Below are 23,085 nucleotides of genomic sequence, written 5' to 3'. Positions count from 1 at the left end.
CCGCCGGGCTGCGCGCCTCTTGGGCGCCATTCTCTGATTGGTTGCGAGCGGGGCTCCCTCGGCGCCGCCCTCCCCGGTCTCCATGGCAACAGAGCAAGTTCTCTCCCGCCTTCCACCCTTCCGCACCCGCACCAGTTTGGTCCAGCCCCAGCGTTCGGTCCAGCGTGGCGGGGTCTGGAAAGACCAGTGGAGGTGGGAGGAGAGAGCGATGATGCAGAAGTCATCTAAAAATTGGGGCGGGGAAAGGAGGCTACGCGTAGGAAGGCAAACAAACTGCGGAAGTTGTAGCAGACAAGTTGGGAGGTCCGGTAGGTGCCCCCTCCCAACAGGGAATGAGCAAGTGCCACGGCGGCAGGACTTTTCCCTTCTTTGATTGTGGAAGGTGCTAGAGAAAAATATGGAACTAATTTCCCCAACAGTGATTATAATCCTGGGTTGCATTGCTCTTTTATTATTCCTTCAGCGGAAGAATTTGCGTGGACCCCCGTGCATAAGGGGATGGATTCCTTGGATTGGAGCTGGATTTGAGTTTGGGAAAGCCCCTCTAGAATTTATAGAGAAAGCAAGAATCAAGGTATGTGGCCGTAGCAGGTGGATTTCCGGAGTAGGTAATGTTTCCTTTTTAATTTTCTTTTATTGTCTTTCAAATGCAACATTAAAACACAGGGAACATACCTGCTGTCCACAGACGATCATTCCTCAGCTATCAACAACTAAACCTTACGCAAGTTTTTTAGAAAGAAATAGATTTTTATTGGTTATGAATAGATTCTTATCTTGTAGCTGCCTTTTTGGACGTCGATATTAATTTATAAATGTTAGTTACTTCATCGTAGTTTAAAAGTCCTAAGGATACCCACACTAACTAAACACTTGGAATAATTTGGAAAGAAGTGAAAGTTACTTCATCGTAGTTTAAAAGTCCTAAGGATACCCACACTAACTAAACACTTGGAATAATTTGGAAAGAAGTGAAATATGGTTAATTTAAATTTATGAAAACGGGTAATAGTACCCGAACTGAAGTTAACACCAGGCTACCAGGCTGCTGTAAAAATTACTTGCAAACTTGGTCTTTGCAGATTTAGCCCGCACTGTATTTTCGGCTGGTATTATTTGATGATGATGAGACCCATGTTCACTGCATACTAAGGAGATTAGTAACATTGTAGTAGATGTTTTTGTCCTTAAAATAGCTTTCAAATATAGTTCATCTTTCAAAAATAGTATGTAAGTTACTGCCAACTTTTCCCCTTTATTTCAATGAATTCTTCAATGTATATTCCCATGTGTGTTGTGTGGTTGTGTTTTTGGCACCTATCCAATTGTTTCCTCAGAATAAATTCCTAAAAGTGGAATTGCCTAATCCAATGACATGAACACTTAAATGGTTCATATTATTGTGTTACTCTTGCAAAAGAATGTAACAATATACACCTTTTCTTGTGTAGGGGATTGAGTGTAGGGGATTGCCTAGTTCCTCATATTCTGGCCCGCACTAGGTGCCATAATTATTGGGAGTCTGATATAGGAACAATTATATATTTTAAAGGAATATTTCTTTGTCTCCCATAGCCTTCCTTAGTCATGATTTTGATAAATTTTAAGAAACTTTTTTTACAAGCTTGTTTCAGAAGGTCAAGCAAGGTCAAAAAGATTATTCTGTTTTCTTCTAAAAGGTTTGTACTTTCCAATTTACATTCAGGTCTGCGATCCATTTTTGAGTAAAATCTTTTTTGTAAGGGGTGATGGGGCACCTGGGTGGCTCAGTGGGTTAAAGCCTCTGCCTTCAGCTCAGGTCATGATCCCAGGGTCCTGGGATGGAGCCCCACATCCTTTCCTCTCTGCTCAGCGGGGAGCCTGCTTCTCCCTCTCTCTCTGCCTGCCTCTCTGCCTACTTGTGATCTCTGTCTGTCAAATAAATAAGTAAAATCTTAAAAAAAAAAAAAGTAAGGGGTGAGGTTAATTTCTTCCATCTGGATGTCCAGTTGTTCCAATTTCATACCCTGAAGGACTGTCCTTTCTTCATTGATCACCTTTGTAGCTTTTCAAAAATTAATTGACCATTTTTGTATAGATCTATTTCTAGCCTTTCTATCCTAGTCCACTGATTTAAATGCCCACTCTTTTGTTAATACTACACTGTATTAAATACTTTAGTTTTATAGTAAGGCTTTAAATCAGGCAGTGAAAGTTCTCTGTATTTCTCTGTAATTGACTTGCCATTCAAGATTGTTTGCATTTTACTATAATTTTAGAACTGGCTTGTCAATATCTATCATAAAGACTGTTAAAATTATGATTGGAAGTTTGTTAACTCTACTGAGAAATTGGGGGAGAATTGACTTCATAACAATAGTAAGTCTTCAAATCTATGACTGCTGTGTATCTCTCCATTTATTTAGCTACATAATTTCTTTCAGAAATGTTCTGTGGTTTTTGTGATGTGGTCATGACTGTGGTTGTCAATTATTTTATATTTTGAGGCTGTTGTAGATAAAATTGCTTTTTTTTTTGTTTCTCACTCGTATCTTGTTGAAACATAAAAAATACAATCTGTTTTCTGTATATTAATTTTATACCTTGTGACTTTGCTAAATTCAGTTGATTGCTTCTAGTAATTACTTCAGAGATGATTTAGGATTTTTATACATAAACAATATGTCTTGTAAACAGATAAATTTACTTCTTTTTTTCTGATCTTGATTTTTTTTAATTTCTTTTCTCTCTATTATAATCACTAGGATTTCTAGGATATTGTTAAATAGAAGTGGTAAGAGTAGACAAGCTTGTCTTTTCTCTACTATTAGGGCAAATTGTTCAGTATTTCACTGCTGAGTCTGATATTAGCTGCAGATTTTTCAAAGATGCCTATTTCAGTCCTGACCTTCAATCCATACACAGAAATCACAGATGCCACCAGAGAAATAAATAGGGACTTACTATCTGTTCACATCCATCGCTTACTAGCTGCCAGTGAAATCCTTATCTCACCTGATTCTACCTCGTTGCAGAGAACAGAAGAATCTCTATTTGTTTTAAAAAGCTGCAAAGTGTTCCCTGAATCCCAGCTTAACTAAACAGTGACTTAATGATTGACATTGTTTGTTTCCCATATTTTTGCTGTTATAAATATTGTAGGAACAAGTGTCATTTCTGTGTGTGAAAATGTATCCATAGAATGAATTATCAGATTCAAAGTATAAATGCATTTATAGTTTAGAGTGAAATAGGAAACCTTTTGAATGTGTTGAGCTGAGGCGTGATGGGCTCTGATTTAAATCTTAAAGGTTCACTTTGGCTGCTCTGTTAAAAAAAAGGGGGGGGGCAATGCAAAAATTAAAGAAAGAAGATAAGTTGAAGGTTTTTACAATATTTCAAATTTGAGACCTTTGTGGTTTTGACCACTGCGGTTACAACCATGGTGATGGCAGTGGAAATTTGAGAAGTGGCTGGGTATATTTTGAAGGTGGAAGCAGCAGGATTTACTGGCAAACTGCATGTGGGGTGTAAAAGAATGCAAAGGGCCTAAGATGACTCCAAGAAATTTGGCTTGAGTAGCTAGAAAATGGGAGTTGCTGTCAAGTGAAACAGCCACAAATACAAGAATTTACTGGAAGGGAAGAAGTTATCAGAAGCTCAGCTTTAGCTATGTTGGAGTTTGAGAAAAAAAATAAAATAAACAAAATAAAACAATTAAAATTTTAAAAATGAAAAAAAAAAAGATATGCTGAGATATGTTGGAGTTTGGGATGTTGATATCCAAGTGGGAATACTGAGTTAAGCAGTTGGATAAATAAATTTGGAGTTTGCAAAAGACGTCCAGTGATGCATAGTTTCAATCTCTTTTACCTATCTTCTATAGCTGTCATTTCCTCTGAAATTCTTTTCACATATTTTATTTCTATTTAATGTTTTTTTTCCCACATTTCTATACTCTCTCTTCCTTAGACTCTTTATTTCCTGTGGGTTGTAGTCTCCCTTGTGCTTCTTGTCATTGCCATCTCTCCCTCTTTTTTTTTTTTTTAATGATTTTATGAATTCATTTACTTGAGAGAGAGAAAGCACACATGAGTGGGGGTGGAGCAGAGTGAGAGGGAAGCAGAGAGAATCAGACTCGCCCCTGAGCGCAGAGCCCAAACAGATGTAGGGCTCCATCCCAGGACCTTGAGATCATGACCTGAGCTGAAACCCAGTTGGGTGCTTAACTGACTGAGCTACCCAGACACCCCAGTCATTGTTATCTTTTATTCAGAAATATCTTTATTGTTTCTTCCTTTCCTACATTCCTTTATCTCCTAATTTCCCTCTATTGTCTAGTGACTTCTTCCACTTTTTTTTTTTTTGCTTATTTCCTTTGTAGTTGCAATTATTACATTAATTTTTTTAAATTCTGAAAATAATTTTGCATTATAAGGGTTTCTTTCTTCTTTTATTCATGGACATCTTTTTGCAGTACAGATTTTATGTACCCAATGCAGAAAGTTTTCGAGAGGTACTTCATCTATAAGGAAGTTCTGCTCTCCTTTCTTTTTTATAGAATTTTTCTTATGGTGCTGATTTTTTCCTTCCTTGTTTAACTGTATTTTAAGGAGTTGAGTTGTCTTGGGCCAACTGTCAGCAGGAGGTTTTGCTTGGAGGCAGTTGTCTTCTAGGTTTTTTTACTTAAGTCATCTACTCTCCCTTACTATAGAGTGTCTCTGTACACCCATAGCTCCTCTGCTTTTAGGATGTAATTTTGCAGATATGAGCTTTCACTGCCTTTCTTCAACAGCTGCTGCTAGTAAAAGAGGCGACTCACCTTCCCAAGTATACTTTTTACTTTTAGAAGATAGTGTTTCCTGGAGCCCACTTTCTGTGTTATCTTTTGCTACCCCACCCCACCTCAATATCCATGGCCTGTTTATCTTAGCCCATCTCACAGAGGTCCCAACTCTGTACATTTCCTTCTCATATCTCAGAGTGTATATTTCCAAGATTTTCCATTGTTGAGCCCCCTGTGCGTGCCCTTTTTCTTTCCCGCCATGCCGTGATGGCTTCTAAGAGCAGAAATGAGAGTTCTGTTGGTGTCAGGTGCCAGGGCCCACTGTTGTAGTTAGTAGATTTTCTTCTTATTATTTAGCTCAATATGTTAATAGTGTACATGTGTTTCATTCTCCTTGTGGCTTTGCACGATTTCCAGAAAAGAAGCAGAACAATTCAGAAAGACGTTGCCATATTATCACTACCAAAATTGGAAGTCATTCTTCTTTAAAAAATGGGTTTTGTTTTGTTTCTTCAGATGGGTCCATATTCTAAAGTCATGAACATATATACAATGAAAGGTCTTCCTCTCATCTCTGTCCTCTGGCTGCCTATCTTCTCCTCCAACAAGAGTATTTCCATTCTCTTGTATAACTTTCAGAGATATTCTGTGAATTAAAAAAAAAAGAAAAAAAAGAATTAAGAATGTTTGCTTCTGAAAAGCTGGGTTAGTTGTACTTCCCCCCATTCCTTCCACTGAGTGCAGCTAAATCATAATTGAGCACTATGTATAAAACAAACATAAGACTGTAAAAGGTGGAGAGAGAAAAGCAGACCAGCTAAGGACCACAGGATCTGATGAACAATATGTCGTTGAGTTTTCTTGATTTTTTTCTGTTTCACATACCTAGATTGGGCTCTAGAAAAACCAGCAACCTGGAGATGCCCCTGAGCACAGATTAAAAAAGATAATCCTCAAGACAAACTTACTCTATCTAGGTAAAGGGCCAGGAAAGGAGCAACCTAGTAAGACAGAAAACCTTTAGACTATAACTGCTCCAGGCAAACATCATAGGAAAAAATTATGGCATCACCTCAGTCAGCAAGTGCCAAGTGAAGAGTCTAGCCCTAAATCCTGGGCAGGCTGTAATGAAGTAAACTTCCCCCGCCTAGTAGGGGTGGTGTCAAATAGGCCTAGAGAAGTGTCATGACTTCCCATACTGTTTAGCAGTAATGAGGCCATCCCCACTACAGGGTTAAGGGAGATCACACCAGGAGCATAGACTATACCACCATGAGCAATAACAAGGAGTCCCCTCCTACTCACTGGAGGGGTGCCACATGAGCCTTAGAAGATGGGTCAGGAATTTCACCACCACTTAGCAAGAAAGAGGCTACTCCTCTAACACCCTTTCACTTCCAGGCCAGTGAAGGTCATGTGGGAGCAATAAAGAGGAATCCCTTCTTCTCCCAGCCAGAATATACAGTAAGAACCTAGTAAGGAGACTTGCTTTCACCCTCAACCAGCAGTCCTCAACAAGGAATCCTCTCCCCATGCTGAGTAGTTAACCTCAATTTCCATCCCCCTACCTGGCAATAATGTGGTGGCATTCCCTTTCTCACATCAGAATAGTGACAAAAGAAGCCTGGAAGAAGGATGAGTTAAATAAAATGCAGTGTCATAACATAATATCCAAGATATCCAGATTTTAGTAGAAAATCACTCCTGATACCAGGAACCAGGAAGATTTCAACTTGAATAAGAAGAAACAATTAACAGATGACACAGATATTAGAATTATCTTACAAGGATCTTAAGGCAGCCAAAATAAAAATGCTTCAACAAGCAATTATACTCATACTTTAAACAAACGAAAAAATAGAAAGTCTCAGGAAAGAAATGGAAAGTTTGTAAGGAAATAGTACATATAAGGAAGAAACATATGGAAATTTTAGAACTGAAAAATACAATAACACACAAAAATAATAATAATAAAAAGAAAGAAAAAGAAAGAAAACCTCAGTGGAGGCATACAACAGCACAATGGAGAAGAGTGAAAAGAATCAGTGAACTTCAAAATAGGTCAATAAAAATTGCCCAATATGAAAAACAAAGAGAAGATAGACTAAAAAGTGAACAGAACTTCAGGGACTGTAAAAGACCTAACATTTATGTCATCAGAGCCCAAGAAAGAGGGCAAGTCTGAAAAAGTATTTGTAGAAAATAGGGCTGAAAATTTCCCAAAAGTGGCAACTGACATGAAACTACACATTTGAAAAGCGAAGCTAATCTCAAAGAGGATAAACCCAAGGAAGTCCACAGCAAGACAAATGATAGACAAACTTCTAAAAACTAAAGACATATATAATTTTCAAAAGCAGCAAAAGACAAATAGAACCTTATCATAGCGGAGAAAGAAACTGAAGTGATAGTGGATTCTTCATCAGAAACCATGGAGACTAGGAGAAATGGCATACCAGTTTTCAAGTGCTCGAAGAAAAGAACTGTCAACCTAGAATCCTATCTCCAGCAAAAATATCCCTTGGGAATTAAGGAGGAGTCAAGACATTCTCAGTTGAAGGAGAACTAAGAGAATTTTCTGCCAGAATACCTACTATACCAGAATACCTACTAAACAAATGACCAGAAGTAGTTCTCTAAACAGAAAGGGACCAATGAAAGAAGGAATGTGGACATCAAGAAGGAAGTAAGAACACAGTAAACAGAAGATATGTAACTGCAATAGACTTTTCTTCTCGTGATTTCTAAATTGTTTCATAGCTGAAGCAAAAATTATTATACTGTTTGATATTGTTCTAGATGTATGTATTACATTACAAATGGGAGAGGATAGAAGGATATAAAGAGAGATTCCCTTGAAATGATAAAATAGCCACACTATGCAGCCATTGTGGAAGACAGTATGGAGGTTCCTCAAAAAGTTAAAAATAGAACTACCTTATTATCCCTTGATTGCACTATGGGCTATTTACCCCCAAAATACAAAAACTAATTCAAAGGGATGCATGCACCACAATGTTTATTGCAGTATTATTTACAATAGCCAAGATATGGGAGCCTCCCAAGTGTCCATTCACAGATGAATGGCTAAAGAAGGTATGGTGTGTGTGTGTGTGTTTGTGTGTGTGTGTGTGTGTGTGTTTCTATAGCCCAACCCAGAGCCTAATCATATAGATAGATAGATAGATATAGATATTATTCAGCCATAAAAAAAGAATGAAGTCTTGCCATCTGCCACAATATGAATGGAGCTAAAGAGTATAATGCTGGGCAAAATAAGTCAGTCAGAGAAAGATAAATGCCATATGATTTCATTCATATGTGGAATTTAAGAAACAAAACAAACAAAGGGGAAAAAAAAGGAAAGAGAGAGAGACAAACTAACAAACAGACTCTTAACTATTGAGGACAAACTGATGGTTACCAGAGAGGAGGTGAGTGGGGGAATGGATGAAATAAGTGGATTAAAGGGTCATGATTACTGAGTGATGTATAGAATTGTTGAATCACTAAATTGTACACCAGAAACTAATATAACACTGTGGTAACCATGATGGAATTAAAAAGACTTCAAAAAGTGGCTATATTGATTAATTATGATATTATGTATATATATTGTAATAGCTGGAGGAATCACTAAAAAATTCTACACAAAATGATCCACTTAAGAATACTATACATAAGTCAATGGAATTCTAAACAATGTTTAAGTAACACATAAGAAAGCAGATAAAACAAAAAAACAAAAACCAGGGAGAATAAACAGAAAAAAAAAACAACCCAGAAACTTAAACCCTAATATATCAATAATTTAAGCTATAATTGGTATAAATACAATTATTAAAAGATAGATATTTGAAAAATGGATTTAAAATGATGCAATTACATGATATATAATAGAAACTCACTTCAAATATAATGAGATAAGCAGGTGAAAAACAAAATTATGGAAAAAAGATATATTATGCAAGTATTAATCAAAAGAAAGTAGGAGTGGCTATGTTAATAGCAGAAAAAGTACCTTCAGAGCAAAGAAAATTACCAGAGACAGAGGGCGACATTATAAAATGATAAAGGGGTCAATATACTACAAAGAGTTAACAATTCTAAATGTGTATGCACCAAATTACAGACCTGTAAACTATGTGAAGCAAAAACTAGAACTGAAAGAAGACACAGACAAATCTACAGTTATAGTTATATGTTTCAACAACCTGAACAATGGGTAGAACAGACAGAAAATCAGCTAGAATATAAAAGACCACCAACCAAAAAGATCTAATGAATATACATAGAACATTCTACCTAACAAAGCAGGTATGTATTCTCTTTAAGTGCCCATGAGACATGACAAGATAGACCATACTCAGGGCCATAGACCCTCACAAAATTTAAAAGAATTTGAATCATACAATGTATTCTCTAACTACAGTGGAATGAAACTAGAACGGAGTAGCAGGAGACTCACCAAACACTTGGAAGCAAACAGCATATTTATAAATAATCTATGAATTAAGAGGAAACTCTCAAGGGAAATAAAAAATTATGCTGAATTGAAAGAAAATAAATCCAACTTATCAAAATTTGGGGGACACAGCTAAAGCAGTGCTGAGAGAGAAATTATCATCACTAAATATTTTCATTGTAAAAGAGCATAAGTGTGAAATGAACAAAGCTTCTCTGTCAGCCTTCTCCCCAAAAAAGAGCACGGCATACCCCAAACAAGAAAAATGAAAGAAATATTAACAGAAATCAATGTAAGTGAAAACAGAAAAAAACAGAGAAAATCAATGAAAGAGCCAATTCTTTGAAAAGATCAATAACATTGGAAGACCTCATACAAGCAAAAGAAAAAAAAAGACACCCATTATTAAGTTCAGGAATAAAATAGGGAATAGCACTGCAGACATCAAAGGGATGATAAAAGAACACTATATGTAACCCCACATGTAGAAATATGACAATTTAGATGAAATGGACCTAATTCCCCCCAAAACACAAACGATAACTATTCGGTTATGAAATAGGTAATTTGAATAGCCCTATATTTGTTAGGAATAACAATTGTTCATAATTCTAAAACTCCCAAAAAAGAAATCTTTTTTTTTTAAAGGTTTTATTTATTTATTTGACAGAGAGAGAGAGAGAGGGAGAGAGATCACAAGTAGAGAGGCAGGCAGAGAGAGAGGGGGATGCAGGCTCCCTGCTGAGTAGAGAACCCAATGCGGGGCTCGATCCCAGGACCTTGAGATCATGACCTGAGCCGAAGGCAGTGGCTTAACCCACTGAGCCACCCAGGTGCCCCCAAAAAAGAAATCTTAAGGCCCAGATTGTTTTACTGGAAAATTTTGCCAAATGTTTAAAGAAGAATTAACATCAATTGTATAAATAATCTCCAGATAATAGAAAAGAAGGGAGCATGTTCCAGTTTATTTTATGAAGCTAGAATCATCCTCGTACCAAACCAGATAAAGACAGCACAAAATAAGAAATTTGCAGATCAGTATTCTTTATGAATATAGATGCAAATGTCCTCAACAAAGTATCAGCAAATAAAATCCAGCAATATATAAAGGAATTATAGATCCCATGACTCCATGGGTCTCTTCCAGGAATTTAAGACTTGTCCAATATATGAAAATCAGTTAGTGCAAGCCACCATATTAACAGGTGAGAGAAGAAAAGGCACATGGACATATTGATTTGTACAGGAAATGCATTAGACAAAATCCCACACTCATTCATGATTTTTAAAAATTATCAGAATGGTAATAGAGTTGTCTTGAATTTATTAAAGAATATCTCAAAAATTTTACAGTTAACTTCAGTCTTAATGGTGAAAGAATAAATGGTTCATCTCTGATTGGAAACAAAGTAAGAATGTCTATTGCTTATTCCACATAATGCTGGAAGTTCTGGTGAATGCAATTAAGCAAGAAAAAAGATCATATGGAAAGGAACAAATAATACTTTCTCTATTTGCAGATGATGTGATTGTTTACTTAGAAAATCTTAAGGAATCTACAACAAATCTCCTGAAGTTAATGGGTAAATTCAGCAAGGTCACAGAATATAAACTCAACGGAAAAAACAATTGTATCGCAACATACTAACAATGAGCATATGCAAGTGGTAGTTAAAAATACAATACCATTTATAGTCACTCAAAAAGAGAAAGAAATATTTAGGTGTAAATCTAATAGAACATGTATAGAACTTCATGATGAAAACTAGAAAACCTTGATAAAAAGAAGAGCTTAATGAAGAAACATACCATTTTCATAGATTGGAAAACTCAACATAGTAAAGATGTCAATTCTCCCTAAATTGATACACAAGTTTAATGCAAATTCTATCAAATTTCTGGTAAAGGGTAGATATAGACAAGATTATTTAATAATGTGTATGTAAAGGCAAACATATTAGAATAGCTAAAACAAGTCTTAAAAGAATAAAATGGGAAGAGTCACTGTACTCAATTTCAAGACTTGTTATATAGCTACAGTAATCAAGATTATGCAAGTGGAGGGATAGATACAGGGATCGATGAAAAAGAGTTGAGAACCCAGAAATACACACACTAAATGTCCAATTGATTTTTGACAAATGTGCAAAAGTAATTTATTGAAATAAAGATAACCTTTTCAGCAAACGGCAGTGAACCAGTTAGACACCAATAAACCAAAACAAAACAAAAACAAAATGAACTTTGACCTAAGTCTTGCATCATATATAAAAATTAACTCAAAATACATCATTGACTTTTATGTTAAATGTAACACTATAAAACTTTAAAAAAATAAGAATATCTTCTTAATCTGGGGCTTAGTTCTTAGTTCTTAGTTCTTAGACTGGACACCAAAAATCCATAAAAACAATCCTGACAAATTGGATCTCATGAAAATTACAAGCTTTTGCTCTGTGAAGTAAAGAACCTGTTAGGAGACTGGGAAGACAAGCTATAGATGGAGAGAAAATATCTGCAAGCCACATATCCAACAAGAGACTGCTATCTAGAATATATAAAGAACTCTCCACACTCAACATGTAAAAAACCCCAACAACTTAACTAAGGAAATGGCAAATGACATGAACAAGTTGCTGAAGAGAGTATAAAGCTGGCAAATAAACATGGAAAAGTGTTCAACATCACGAGCCAGTTGAGGATATGCAAATGAATACCACAATGAGAAACGATTACACACCTATCAGAATGGCCCAATTAAAAAAATGTGACAGCGCTCAGATGCTAGTAAGGATAGAGAGAAACGGGATCACTGGCGGAAATGGTACCGTTACTCTGGAAAGCACTTGGGCAGTTCTTTAAAAGAGGAAATATGTAGCTGCCGTCTGACCCAGCAATTTCACTTCTGGGCACTTAGTCTCGAGAAATGAAAACATTCATTCACACAAAAACCTGTGCATTAGTGTTTGTAGCAACTTTATCTGTAATGATCCCAACCTGAAAAGAACACAAAGATCCTTCAACAATGTTTAAACAAGCTATAGTGCATCCATACTGTGGAATAATACTCAGAAATGTAAATGAATGAATTACTGATACATACCACAACCTGGCTGATCTCAGAGGTTTATGCCAAGTGAAAAAAAGCCAACCCGCGAAGTTTCCATTTTCCAAACTATTCATCTTTTCCTCTTCTATTTGTACACGATTTGATTCTATTTGTATACCGTTCCTGAAATTCAGCATTATAGAACTGGAGAACGGCTTAGTAGTCGTCAAGGGTAATGGAAGAGGTGGGGATGAGAGGAAAATGGGTGTGGCTATAAAAAGTAACTTGAGGCATCTTCGTGGTGATGGGTATTTTCTGTACCTTAACTTGCTCACTATCAGTGGCCTAATTGTGATACCGTTTAATAGTTTTGCAGCCTGTTAACACTAGGGAAAACAGAGTAATGTGTACTTGAGGTTGTTCTGTATTATTTCTTAAAACTGCATGTTACTTTATCATTATCTTGGAATAAAATGTCCATGAACAAACACACAAGCACCACGACTACAACGTACTGTGTGCTCTGGCCTTTGCTTCATAACATCCAGACATTGCACAAAGAAGTAGAACAAAAGTAAAGCAAATAAGACAGAAACACAAAAACCCCCACTGTCACAGAATTTATAACATCAGACATGATCATTTGTACAGTGCAGTTTTGCAGTAAGTTATTTTAAATTCCATGCAGCAGTAGTTAGGTCAATTCTTCAATGTGTTTGAACATGGCTGTTCTACACTGTGGCCCAGGTACCTATAAGTGTTACGTGGGCCACTTTCCTAATGGGGAGTTAAGAATCCTCATTTGTACAAAACATGAAAATTATTCATATTCTTCTAAATATTGATTAACAAGTAATTGTACATAAGGAATACTGGAAAGTCGGGGCACCTGGGTGACTCAGTTGTTAAGCCAGGTCATGATCCAGGAGTCCCAGGATAGAGTCCCACATTGGACTTCCTGCTCAGCAGGGAGTCTGCTTCTCCCTCTGACCCTCCCCTCTCTCATGCTCTCTCTCTCTCTCTCATTCTCTCTCTCAAATAAATAAATTAATAAACAGAACTCTCAAAAAAAAAGGGGGTGGGAATGCTGGAAAGTCATGCAGACGTCCGGATTACAAGTGTAAGAAAATGAGACTTCACTGGTGGCTTCATGGTTTTCAGGCCCACAGTTGCCCGACAGCACCCAACAGTGTGTTGTAGGAATGATCACATGCCATTTCAGGGTTGCCTAGAAATGATTGCAATATTGGGGTAGTGACAAGCATAATATTTTGAAATACTTATAGTAACTATAGTAACTATAATGGGGTATAAAAGTATGGGTGACTGCTGCGAGAATGTATATGTGGTACGTATTGTGGTATTATAAAGTCAGTGCCGCCACAGGAGGAAATGAGAAGGAGGGTTTGGAAGGAAGATGTTTATTATACCCACGGGTCTGAGGGGTGCCCAAAAGGGGGACCGCTGTAGGCCATGCAGAACCACAGGGAAAAGCACCGGCATCCATCAGGAGGCCCAAGATAACACCAGAGAAAAGTTTGTGACTGAGTCTTTACTGGGGCTTCCTCAGGAAAGGCAAAGCAGGGCAGGGGAAACAATTTAGGATTGGCTACTTTGAATAATTCTTGTCAGCTTTGGGCCATATTGGGTGGTTTCTGGTTGCCAGCTACTTGGCCTTGGGATGATTTCAGGCAGGGAAAATATTGGTGTGTGAGCATTAGATAAGGAAGTAGATGGGCAGAGACTCACGATTGGTTGGTTTGCATGTGAAAGGTATGTTTCTGGCTGGTTGAGCCCTCTGCTCTCTCCGAGAGTTGGCTAGCCCTAGGGCAGTCTCCGCCCACTAGTGAAGCCTCCCAACAAAGTCATGGACTTCCTGAAATCAAACTCAGGGCTAATGTATGTTTGTAGGCTGCTAGTGATCTGATAGAGGGCAGAACTGAAGATGTGGATGACAGGAGGCATTGATGTAAATGAAGAGAAGATAAGAGTGTAGGATCCATAACTAAGTGAGGGAGCACTTGCATTTCACAGGGGCAGGACCTCCCATTCCTACTAGCCCGAGAGGAGGCATGGAGAATGGGAACAAATGTGTATCTTTGCAAGATTTGGTGGTGAAAAGCTGTGAGTGCTCTTACTTGATTGCCTCGAATTTCCTAGTAAGTTACAAAGCAGGAACAGTACCTCAGAGTGGAGAGGGTTGGGCAGGTATCCAGGGGAAATAGTAATTTTGGAAAGTGACCACATTAGAAAACTTTTCAGGATTGCAGGACATCGTTGAGTGACCACAGATTTAAGTCAGCTGTTTTGAATCTTTTTCTTGGACAAAACTGAGCTATAGGTTACTCGTAAGCCTACTGATATCTGGAAAACAATGTTTAAATATCACTGTTTGACATAATTTCTAGTAATTCTTTCATTTTTTAAAAAGATTTTATTTATTTATTTGACAGAGATCACAAGTGGGCAGAGCAGCAGGCAGAGAGAGAGGGGGAAGCAGGCTCTCTGCTGAACAGAGAGCCCAATGCAGGGCTTGATCCCAGGACCCTGAGATCATGAACTGAACAGAAGGCAGAGGCTTACCCCACTGAGCCACCCAGGCGCCTCCTAGTAATTATTTCTAATTATTATGTCCTACTATAAGAAAAGAAATTTCAAACAATGATCAAAATGAAGGTTAAGTATTAGGACAGAATAAATCATGATTTGTATAATTTAGATTTGTCTTAATCTAGCAAAATTTATAATTAATTACATATATAATCATAATAATTTTTATCTTGGCTATAACTTCAACATTAGGGTTCTTGCATAACCCATGACCCAGTAACTTATTAGAAATCCTTACTAATATCTGTATTTGTGTTATCTTTCAGTATGGACCAGTATTTACAGTCTTTGTTATGGGCACCCGAATGACCTTTGTTACTGAAGAAGAGGGAATGAATGTGTTTCTAAAATCCAAAGAAGTAAATTTTGAGCTGGCAGTGCAAAATCCCGTCTATCGTACAGGTAAAGAGTATTTTCAGATAGTTTGTTCAAAATACAACTTTGGAGTCCAAGAGTAGCTTTGTTAGCAATTATATCCTCACTCCTCTATCAAGACTGTTGATGGCCCCTTCCTTATTTTACACTTTAAAATCAGGAAAGAAGGTAGAAAGAATATCTGATGAGTTTGGTCATTGAAAAACAAATTATTGGCAGCCTCGTGTAAGTCTTAATTAGATGTGGGTAAGAGATGAGATTACCCCACTGTTGTTTACTTTGGAAAATATTTGGAATCTGTATCCTGTTACAGCTCCCAGGATGTCCTTCACTCTGTTCTGCTGCTGTGTAGACAATGTTCCACAGGCTATATCTCTTGGCTTGATCACGTGTTGCTACTCTGCTCACTGAAAGTAGAATTCTACTGCTTAGTGCGCCCTTTACTGTGGCATTTCCTGGCACATTCCTAGGGCTATTAAGGTAAGTGGGGCTTGGCCTCATGTAATCCGTGGCCTTTTGCTCTCCCTCCCCAGAGACTTCTGGATTGTACTTCTCAGCATGCTTCCAGTGTGACCGCCCACTTGATTTCTTCCCAGGCTGCAGATACGAGGTGCTGAGGCCACTTGTCCTCTCAAGAATGGGGAGCTGTTTCGTTTTGGTGCCTGTTTCTTTTCTCTGCTTCCGTAATGTCTGTGCTTGCTTCTGTTGTCTATGAGCTTCTTTCTCTTGGTTTCCTTTTTGGCTTCTTTCTTAGGTTCCTCTTCATGTAGCCTCTCATGCATCTCTTGCCATTAAACAAAACAAAACAAACGAACAAACAAAATTTAGAAGCTGTCAGTGACCAAGAGCATGATGGCTATTTCTTCTTGCCCGCATGAAGATCACAACATGTTGGTTAAATTCTTTGACTATTGAGTGCTTCTCGGTACTTAAACTATGGAATTCCAGATAAAAGAACATAAATATTTTGAAGTTCGATGGCTCTGAATCTGTAAGTTCACACATCCCTCCAGAAAAACATGCCAACTTACTCACCAATCAGGGGTGCGTGGAAGTGATCAAGTTTTTTCACATCTGCCGCCTCTGGGGACTTTGATGTTTAAATATTTCTATTTAATAGCCAAAATATGTTAAGATGTGCTCTTGAGCCAGCTTTCTATTCCTCTAGTATATCCCCCTAGTACAGAGAAGATCTATGCTTGGGAAATTGAAACATTATTTTTAATTAGTAATAAAATACATCATAGGCTGATGAAATAGAAAACTAAAAACTATTTTTTGAAAAAGCTACCTTATAGACAATAAAGCAGGATTAAAGAAAAATATAAAAGAATAATGAGTTTAAAAACTCATACTGTTACTAGACGAACTCAAGCAGGAGGTGTGTATCATGGAAGAAACATGAACACTAAAACGAAGGAAGTCGTGGAGCCAACTACTCATGGGGTAAGAAAGTGTAGACACTTGAAGGAGAAATAGAAGTTGGCAGGAGAAACGTGTGGCTTGTCGCGGTGGGTGGGTGGGAATGAGGTGAGGCTTGTCAAGGAGAGAGTGTTTTGCACAGCTAGAACATCTAATAAAAATGCTGGGAAATGTAAATATAAATAATGAAAATACCGTACTGTACCTGACATACAAATCTGGGGGGAGAAGGGCCTGGAAATGTTACTGGAAAACTAGAAAGATGGTAGAAGACCTTTTGTAAACTTTGTGAAATGGAGGAAGCCAATGAAAGCTTTTTAACGTGCAAATAAAAAATCACCAGATTTGTGTTTCCCAGAGGCCCTCCTAGTCACCCATTTGTAGATCACCCCCCAAACGTGAATTTCCCTACAGACTCTTACAGCCTCATGGGATAGGTTGAATCTTCACCTCCTTTTACTTGCAGGAGGGGGTTTTATGTACTGGGAAGAAGGCTTTGGCTGCAGTCCCTATAGCCAAGTAATAGTAGAGGTAGATTGACTGTTTGCTTCAAGAAATTGTTGCTTCTGTTAAAAATAGTTTTCTCTGTTTTTAGCATCAATTCCAAAGAATACTTTTTTAACACTGCATGAAAAACTTTATATCATGATGAAAGGGAAACTAGGGACTTTCAACCTCTGTGAACTCACCGGACAACTGACTGAAGAATTACATGAGCAGCTGGAGAACTTGGGCACTCATGGGACCATGGAGCTGAACAACTTAGTAAGGTAAAATACATGCATCAGTAGTGTTCGAGCTTGTTGGTTTTTTTGGTTTCGGGGGTTTTGGGAATAAAAAACTTGGAATCCTGCACATTGAACTTTAAAAATTATCTGGCGGATTAATGAAATCTATCTAACTGGTAATTTAAGAGATTTTATTAACCTTTTACATCTTAATTAATGAACAATTTTTCATTAGCCCTCCAATTTTAACGTGAGCCAATGCGATCATTTTAATACATTTACAGTAATTTCTCCTCAGCCATTCCATGCCGTGTAGAACATACCTACCTAGAGGGAATGCTGAGAGACAGGTGAGACAGGGGAGGGCACTGGAGGGAATCAAGTGACCTCAGCCATGTTCTGAAGCTTTCTGACAAAGGTAAGGGCTGGGTCTAGGAGCTGTGAGAAAAATTCTTCATGTGCATAAGGAGATTTGGTAAATTGAAGTTACCTATTAAGCACTTTCCATCTCAGTGGGATATGGGATGCTGAAGGCAGGATTCAGTAGTTCAGACTCATGAAAAAGAATAACAGTTAAGATTTGTTAGAGGTCCAGAAAGAGAGAGAGAAGAAAACAACAACAACAAAAAAGACTAGCAACTGACTAAACTTTTAGCATGCCCAGAATCTACAACAAAACCAAGCAAATTCTTGGATATCTTGAAACTCTTGGGGGGGAAGGAGATCCTGAAAAATTTCTAGTGAGGAAGAGATGGCAAATAAAACTGAAACAAACAGTACTTAGTGTTACTAATCTAGGTCATATTAACAATCTTTGATATTCTTTCCCTTATTATGCCACAGTAATTATTTTTACTCACTTATAGTGATAGGTATTATACTCCAATGTGTAGTAGTTTAAATCTGTAGGATCCTATGGGAGCTTGGGAAATTTGGTAACTAGTGTTGCCCTGATTTTTTGGCTCTCTTTTGCTGCTGTCTAAAGTCATGGACTGTATCTTAGTTATTGCTATTATTTACTAAATAAGAACTTGTTGAAATTATATTGAACCAATTTATTTCTACACATGATCTCACATTTATCAGGATCTAACAATGATTGCTTAGAAAGCCTTTTAAAATCTTCAGATAAAGGAACCACAGTAAACAAATATTAAAACCTTTTGAAACTGATTCTTTCCCAAAAGAATCTGTTGCATATTATTATCTACCCCTAATATATAGCTATTAAATAATGTCCTTTTTTTGTTTCTTTTGCCTTTCTTCTTTGGTCATTGGGTCTGACTTTCTATGTGTTTTTCTTTGTAGGCATCTCCTTTATCCAGTCACAATGAATATACTCTTTAAAAAAGGCTTGTTTCCCACAGACGAGAGAAAAATCAGGGAGTTCTATCAGCATTTTCAAGCTTATGATGAAGGTTTTGAGTACGGGTCCCAGATGCCAGAATGTCTCCTAAGGTAGGGAGCTCTTCCCTACAATTAATTCACTGACCAAGATCCTCCCAGCAATTTCCCTGTTCTAAGTAGAGAGATCAGCATCTACGAGGAAGAGACAGGAGCTATTTCTCAAGACAAATTTGTTTTTGGTGTGTGGGTGACGTGATGGAGGAACTGAAGAAGAGAGATGCATTATTTCTTTTTTTTTTTTTTCCCCTTATTTTGAAGAGCAAAAATGAGACAGGGAGAGAGAGAGTACCAGAGAAAAGATACGAGAATGAAAGAAAGAGTTTGTTTGAGGCCTTTTATCCTGTTTACTGTTATTATGATCACATTCATAGTTTGGAACCCTGCTAAATCATCAGGCATGACCAGTCTTAGAGTCAGACATGGTTGGCCTTGTTCTCCCTGAGGCACAAGGAGGTATGATGTGTTTTTCACAGTTGGCTCAGTGGTTCGAATACAAAATAACACATGAGTTTTTAAATGTCTTGGCAGTTGGTTTATAGTGGTGACTGGTCAGAAAGTATGAAAAAGATTGTAGCCAGTTTGCTTTACCTGGCTTAAGCCAGCACTGGGTCCTTGTGCTAGTTTCTCATCCTCCAGCTACGGCTAACAGCCAGAGTAAAAGTAGAATAATCGGGTCATGGGCTTTGTTTTTGTTTGTTTGTTTTTGGTTTTGTTTTTTATTCAATGCCAATCCTATAGGGATTCAAACATTTGTTTGCAAAAACCCCATAAGATGTGGCTGCCTTGCCAACTCCATTATCTTTGTGATCTAGTAAGTCTGAAGGTAGAGCTCGCATAAAATTCTAGGAAACTTGAAGAAGAAATTTGGAGAAGTAATTATAATTCCATAGATATTCCCTCTTTAATGCTGTGACCTGATGTGCCTTCAAATTAATTTATGCACCTTTTTTTTTCTTGCCTAGAAACTGGTCAAAATCCAAAAAGTGGCTTTTAGCACTTTTTGAGAAAACCATTCCAGATATGAAAACATACAGATCTACAAAAGATAATTCCGTGGTAAGTAGTTTTTTGCTAAAGCAAGTGAGTTTTTGCTAAAATATATGGGATGAAAACAGTAATAAGGTATGATTTTTTAAATAATTTTTTTTGGCCAAAAATCACGAGATTATTTAGGTAACATTTTGTGTCAAGTACTGTGTTGGATTTTTGCGTACATTATTCTACTAAACAACTTGTAACAGTGAGGTAGGTATTAATAATCTTCTACATAAGAAAAAACTAAGGCTACAGACAACAGCATATAACAAGGTGCTGAGGTTTTTATTGATTTACATATTACATAGTTAGGTCAACAGCGATAGTTGGGAGTTATGGCCCATTAGATAAGGATAACAGAGTTCTGCAAAGTAGACTTTGTTCTCAATGCCATTATCACTCATTATTTCTCTCTTCAAATAAAAGGAGGTAGTGAGATATAATTTGAAAAGCAATGCACTGGAAGCCACTGTCCCAAGTGTCCTACATTTGTGGTTCTTCAGGTGAGGTTCCTAGACCAATGGTACCGACATCGTCTGGGGAGGACTCAATCAGAGCCTCTGGGGTGGAGCCCCCCAATCTGTGGTTTCACAGCCCTTCCAGGTGTTTCTGATGCTTGTGTAATGACAAGTTCTCAACCCTGCCTGCTCATCAGAATCTCGGGGAACTTTTGGAAACGACCTGATTCTCCAGACCCACCCTCCCCTTCAGAGACTGGGATTCACTTGGTCTGAACATGGGCTTCAATTCAGTGACCAGTCTTCTGACCTTGGGCATGGCATCTTGTCTCTTGGCTCAGTTTCTACACCTACCTCATAGAATGTGGGGATTAAGTGAATTAATATTTCTGAAGAAGTTAGAGAGTAGTGAGGACTACATAAGAGTTTAGACCATGTGTTTATTATTAAAAATTAGACCTTTTATTTTATTTTTTTAAAGATTTTTACTTATTAATTTGAGAGGGAGAGAGCAAGCACGTGCATAAAAGCAGGAGGGAGGGGCAGAGGGAGAGGGAGAAGCAGACTCCCCACTGAACAGGGGGCCCGATATGGGGCTCAATCTCGGGACCAGGAGATCATTACCTGAGCCAAAGGCAGACATTTAACCTAGTGAGCCATCCAGGTGCCCCCAAAATCAGATCTTTTCTTACTTATAGATGACATCAAGTGTTTTTATTTGCTTGCCTTTCATTATTACAGCAAGTATTACCACAAGCCACTCTGCTTAACCCTGGAAGGGAAGATCACTTTAGAAAAAAAGCGATGTATGAATGTTTAGTTACCTCCCACCTGAATAAAGGGAATAGAAAGCTATTTTGGAATGCCCCACACTGATAAACAGTGTTTTAGCTAAGGATTCTACTTTACAAACAGACCCAACACATTTTGTTTGCATCATTTTCCAGGATTTAGGGGTGAAGAGGCATGCACCCAGATTGTGCTCTGTGGGCCTGGCAAACAGGGTTTTGAATGCCCCAGCTAAAACTCTCCACTGACATTACTTCTAGAGCAGCATTTCTTTTTCCTACTCTGAAGAAATCATAGGTACTCTGACTCTCTGAATAAAGACAGATTTTGCATTTTGCTGAAGCTAATCCAATGTTTAAGACTTGGGGGCAGAACTCAGTTTGAACATTCAGGAGCAGTTTTCATTTTTTGTGTGTATAATTTTTGTTTTTTTCCAGCAGTGTTCACACTGAGCTTGTGTTCTGTATCCAATTTTTTTTTTAAATGTGGTCTAAGAAGAAAATAAAAGATTCTGTTGTCTTCTGTATAAGTAGATTTCAATGGCCTAGTTAAGCAGAAGACTGGAAGAAGTTTTTGTTTTTTGGAAATATTACACACACATCCTATTACATTATAAACATCAAGTGTGGTGATTTCTCCCTTGTTATTCTAGATATGTATTAAACTAGTATTTTCATTTAAAATTAAGATTTCACCTACAGGATAGCATCCAAAGAATGAAATCCATGTATAGGATTTTCCATGAACTATAAACTTTGTGTTATTTTAATTTATGTTGTATGATAGAAACCAGCAGTGAATAAAATTTATACTTAAATAATTTGCAATTTTGCTAACCCATTGTTACAAAAACAAAAGACATTGCTAACATTTATGGGGAGACTACTCTGTGCTAGGCATAGTGTTAAGCATTTCACAAATTCATGACTCATTTTTCACAGCAGCTCTAATACCCAGAAAACTGGGGATTATTAAAACCAGAAAACTGAGGATTAGAGTGGTTAATCACTTTGGAAACATTACATGCCTTTGTAAATCACAGTTCTAGTCTCTCATCGTGTATTTTCTTTCATAGTGATTTAAAAGTTATTTCATGTATCCCAAGATCTGAAGCAAAACTACTAAATAGTGGTACAATACAGTTCTCTTAATCCCTAATCCATGGGAGTTGTGGGCTGTATCTCTCATGGAGCAGAATATTGCAGTAGCTAAGAGTGTGGGCTCTGGAGCAGGGGCCAGGCTCACAGCATTTGAATTCCAGCTCAACCATCGACAAACTATCTGTCCTGGCTGAGTTCCCTAACTTAACTGGCTTCAGTTTCCTCAAATGTAAAACGGTGAAAATAATAGTATCTACTTCTTCAAATTGTACTGAGGATTGAACGGTTGAACATTTGCAAAGCCCTTAAAGCAGTACTCGCCTTAGCAAGCAATGACTAGGCATTAGCTGCCATTATTTTTATCACCTGAATTTGAGTTATTTAAGATTCAAAGTACATGAGTAACTTAATGCAAATGTATCTGAATCTCCTCCCCACGATGGAGAATGACCATTAACAAAGGTGTGACTGGGAAACCTCCCAGTGAAGATAAAGCTTCCATGGAATTTGTGTGATGATCTGAGAGCCATGGTAGGTGGACTTGGATGGGGCCCTGATCTTAGTTGGCACCATTCCATTCAGATATCCCTTCTCTGCATGTTGTGGTATTTATACTATCTCCTGGCTTGGCAGTGCTTTCTCCATGGTGTACAGGCTGAGAATCTTCATGGCAAATGGGGGTAGGGTTTGCTCTGGAATGCTCCAGATATCTGTGTTTCTGTATTGCTTGCATTTTCCTAAAAGCAGAGGTTTATTTTAAAAATTGTCAAAATGATAATATGTACTAAGTTTTGTTTTAAGCGCTTTATAGATAGTAACTGGTTTAATTCTCACAGCAATTCTATGAGGTAGATACCATGTTATGACCATTTTATAGATGAT

At 37.6% G+C, this 23,085-nt stretch overlaps 1 protein-coding gene across 7 annotated transcripts in view; it reads left to right on the top strand.

The window, feature by feature from the left end:
- LOC123941432 (24-hydroxycholesterol 7-alpha-hydroxylase) overlaps nucleotides 1-23,085 on the top strand; it is a 96,351-nt gene that overhangs the window by 2,856 nt on the left and 70,410 nt on the right. For 2 of the 7 annotated variants that reach the window (XM_046004568.1, XM_046004567.1), the window contains exons 1-5: nucleotides 264-574; nucleotides 15,156-15,291; nucleotides 17,282-17,456; nucleotides 18,723-18,872; nucleotides 19,784-19,877. In XM_046004568.1, the coding sequence (XP_045860524.1) occupies nucleotides 398-574; nucleotides 15,156-15,291; nucleotides 17,282-17,456; nucleotides 18,723-18,872; nucleotides 19,784-19,877 (732 nt within the window). In that variant the 5' untranslated portion in view covers nucleotides 264-397. The other 5 variants (XM_046004569.1, XM_046004570.1, XM_046004571.1 and 2 more) reach the window with 5 other exon arrangements.

The sequence above is a fragment of the Meles meles genome, chromosome 5 (assembly GCF_922984935.1).
Source record: "Meles meles chromosome 5, mMelMel3.1 paternal haplotype, whole genome shotgun sequence".
Classification (NCBI taxonomy): domain Eukaryota; kingdom Metazoa; phylum Chordata; class Mammalia; order Carnivora; family Mustelidae; genus Meles; species Meles meles.
Note: the sequence above shows the minus strand (reverse complement) of the source record. Positions and strands in the feature narration are given on the sequence as shown.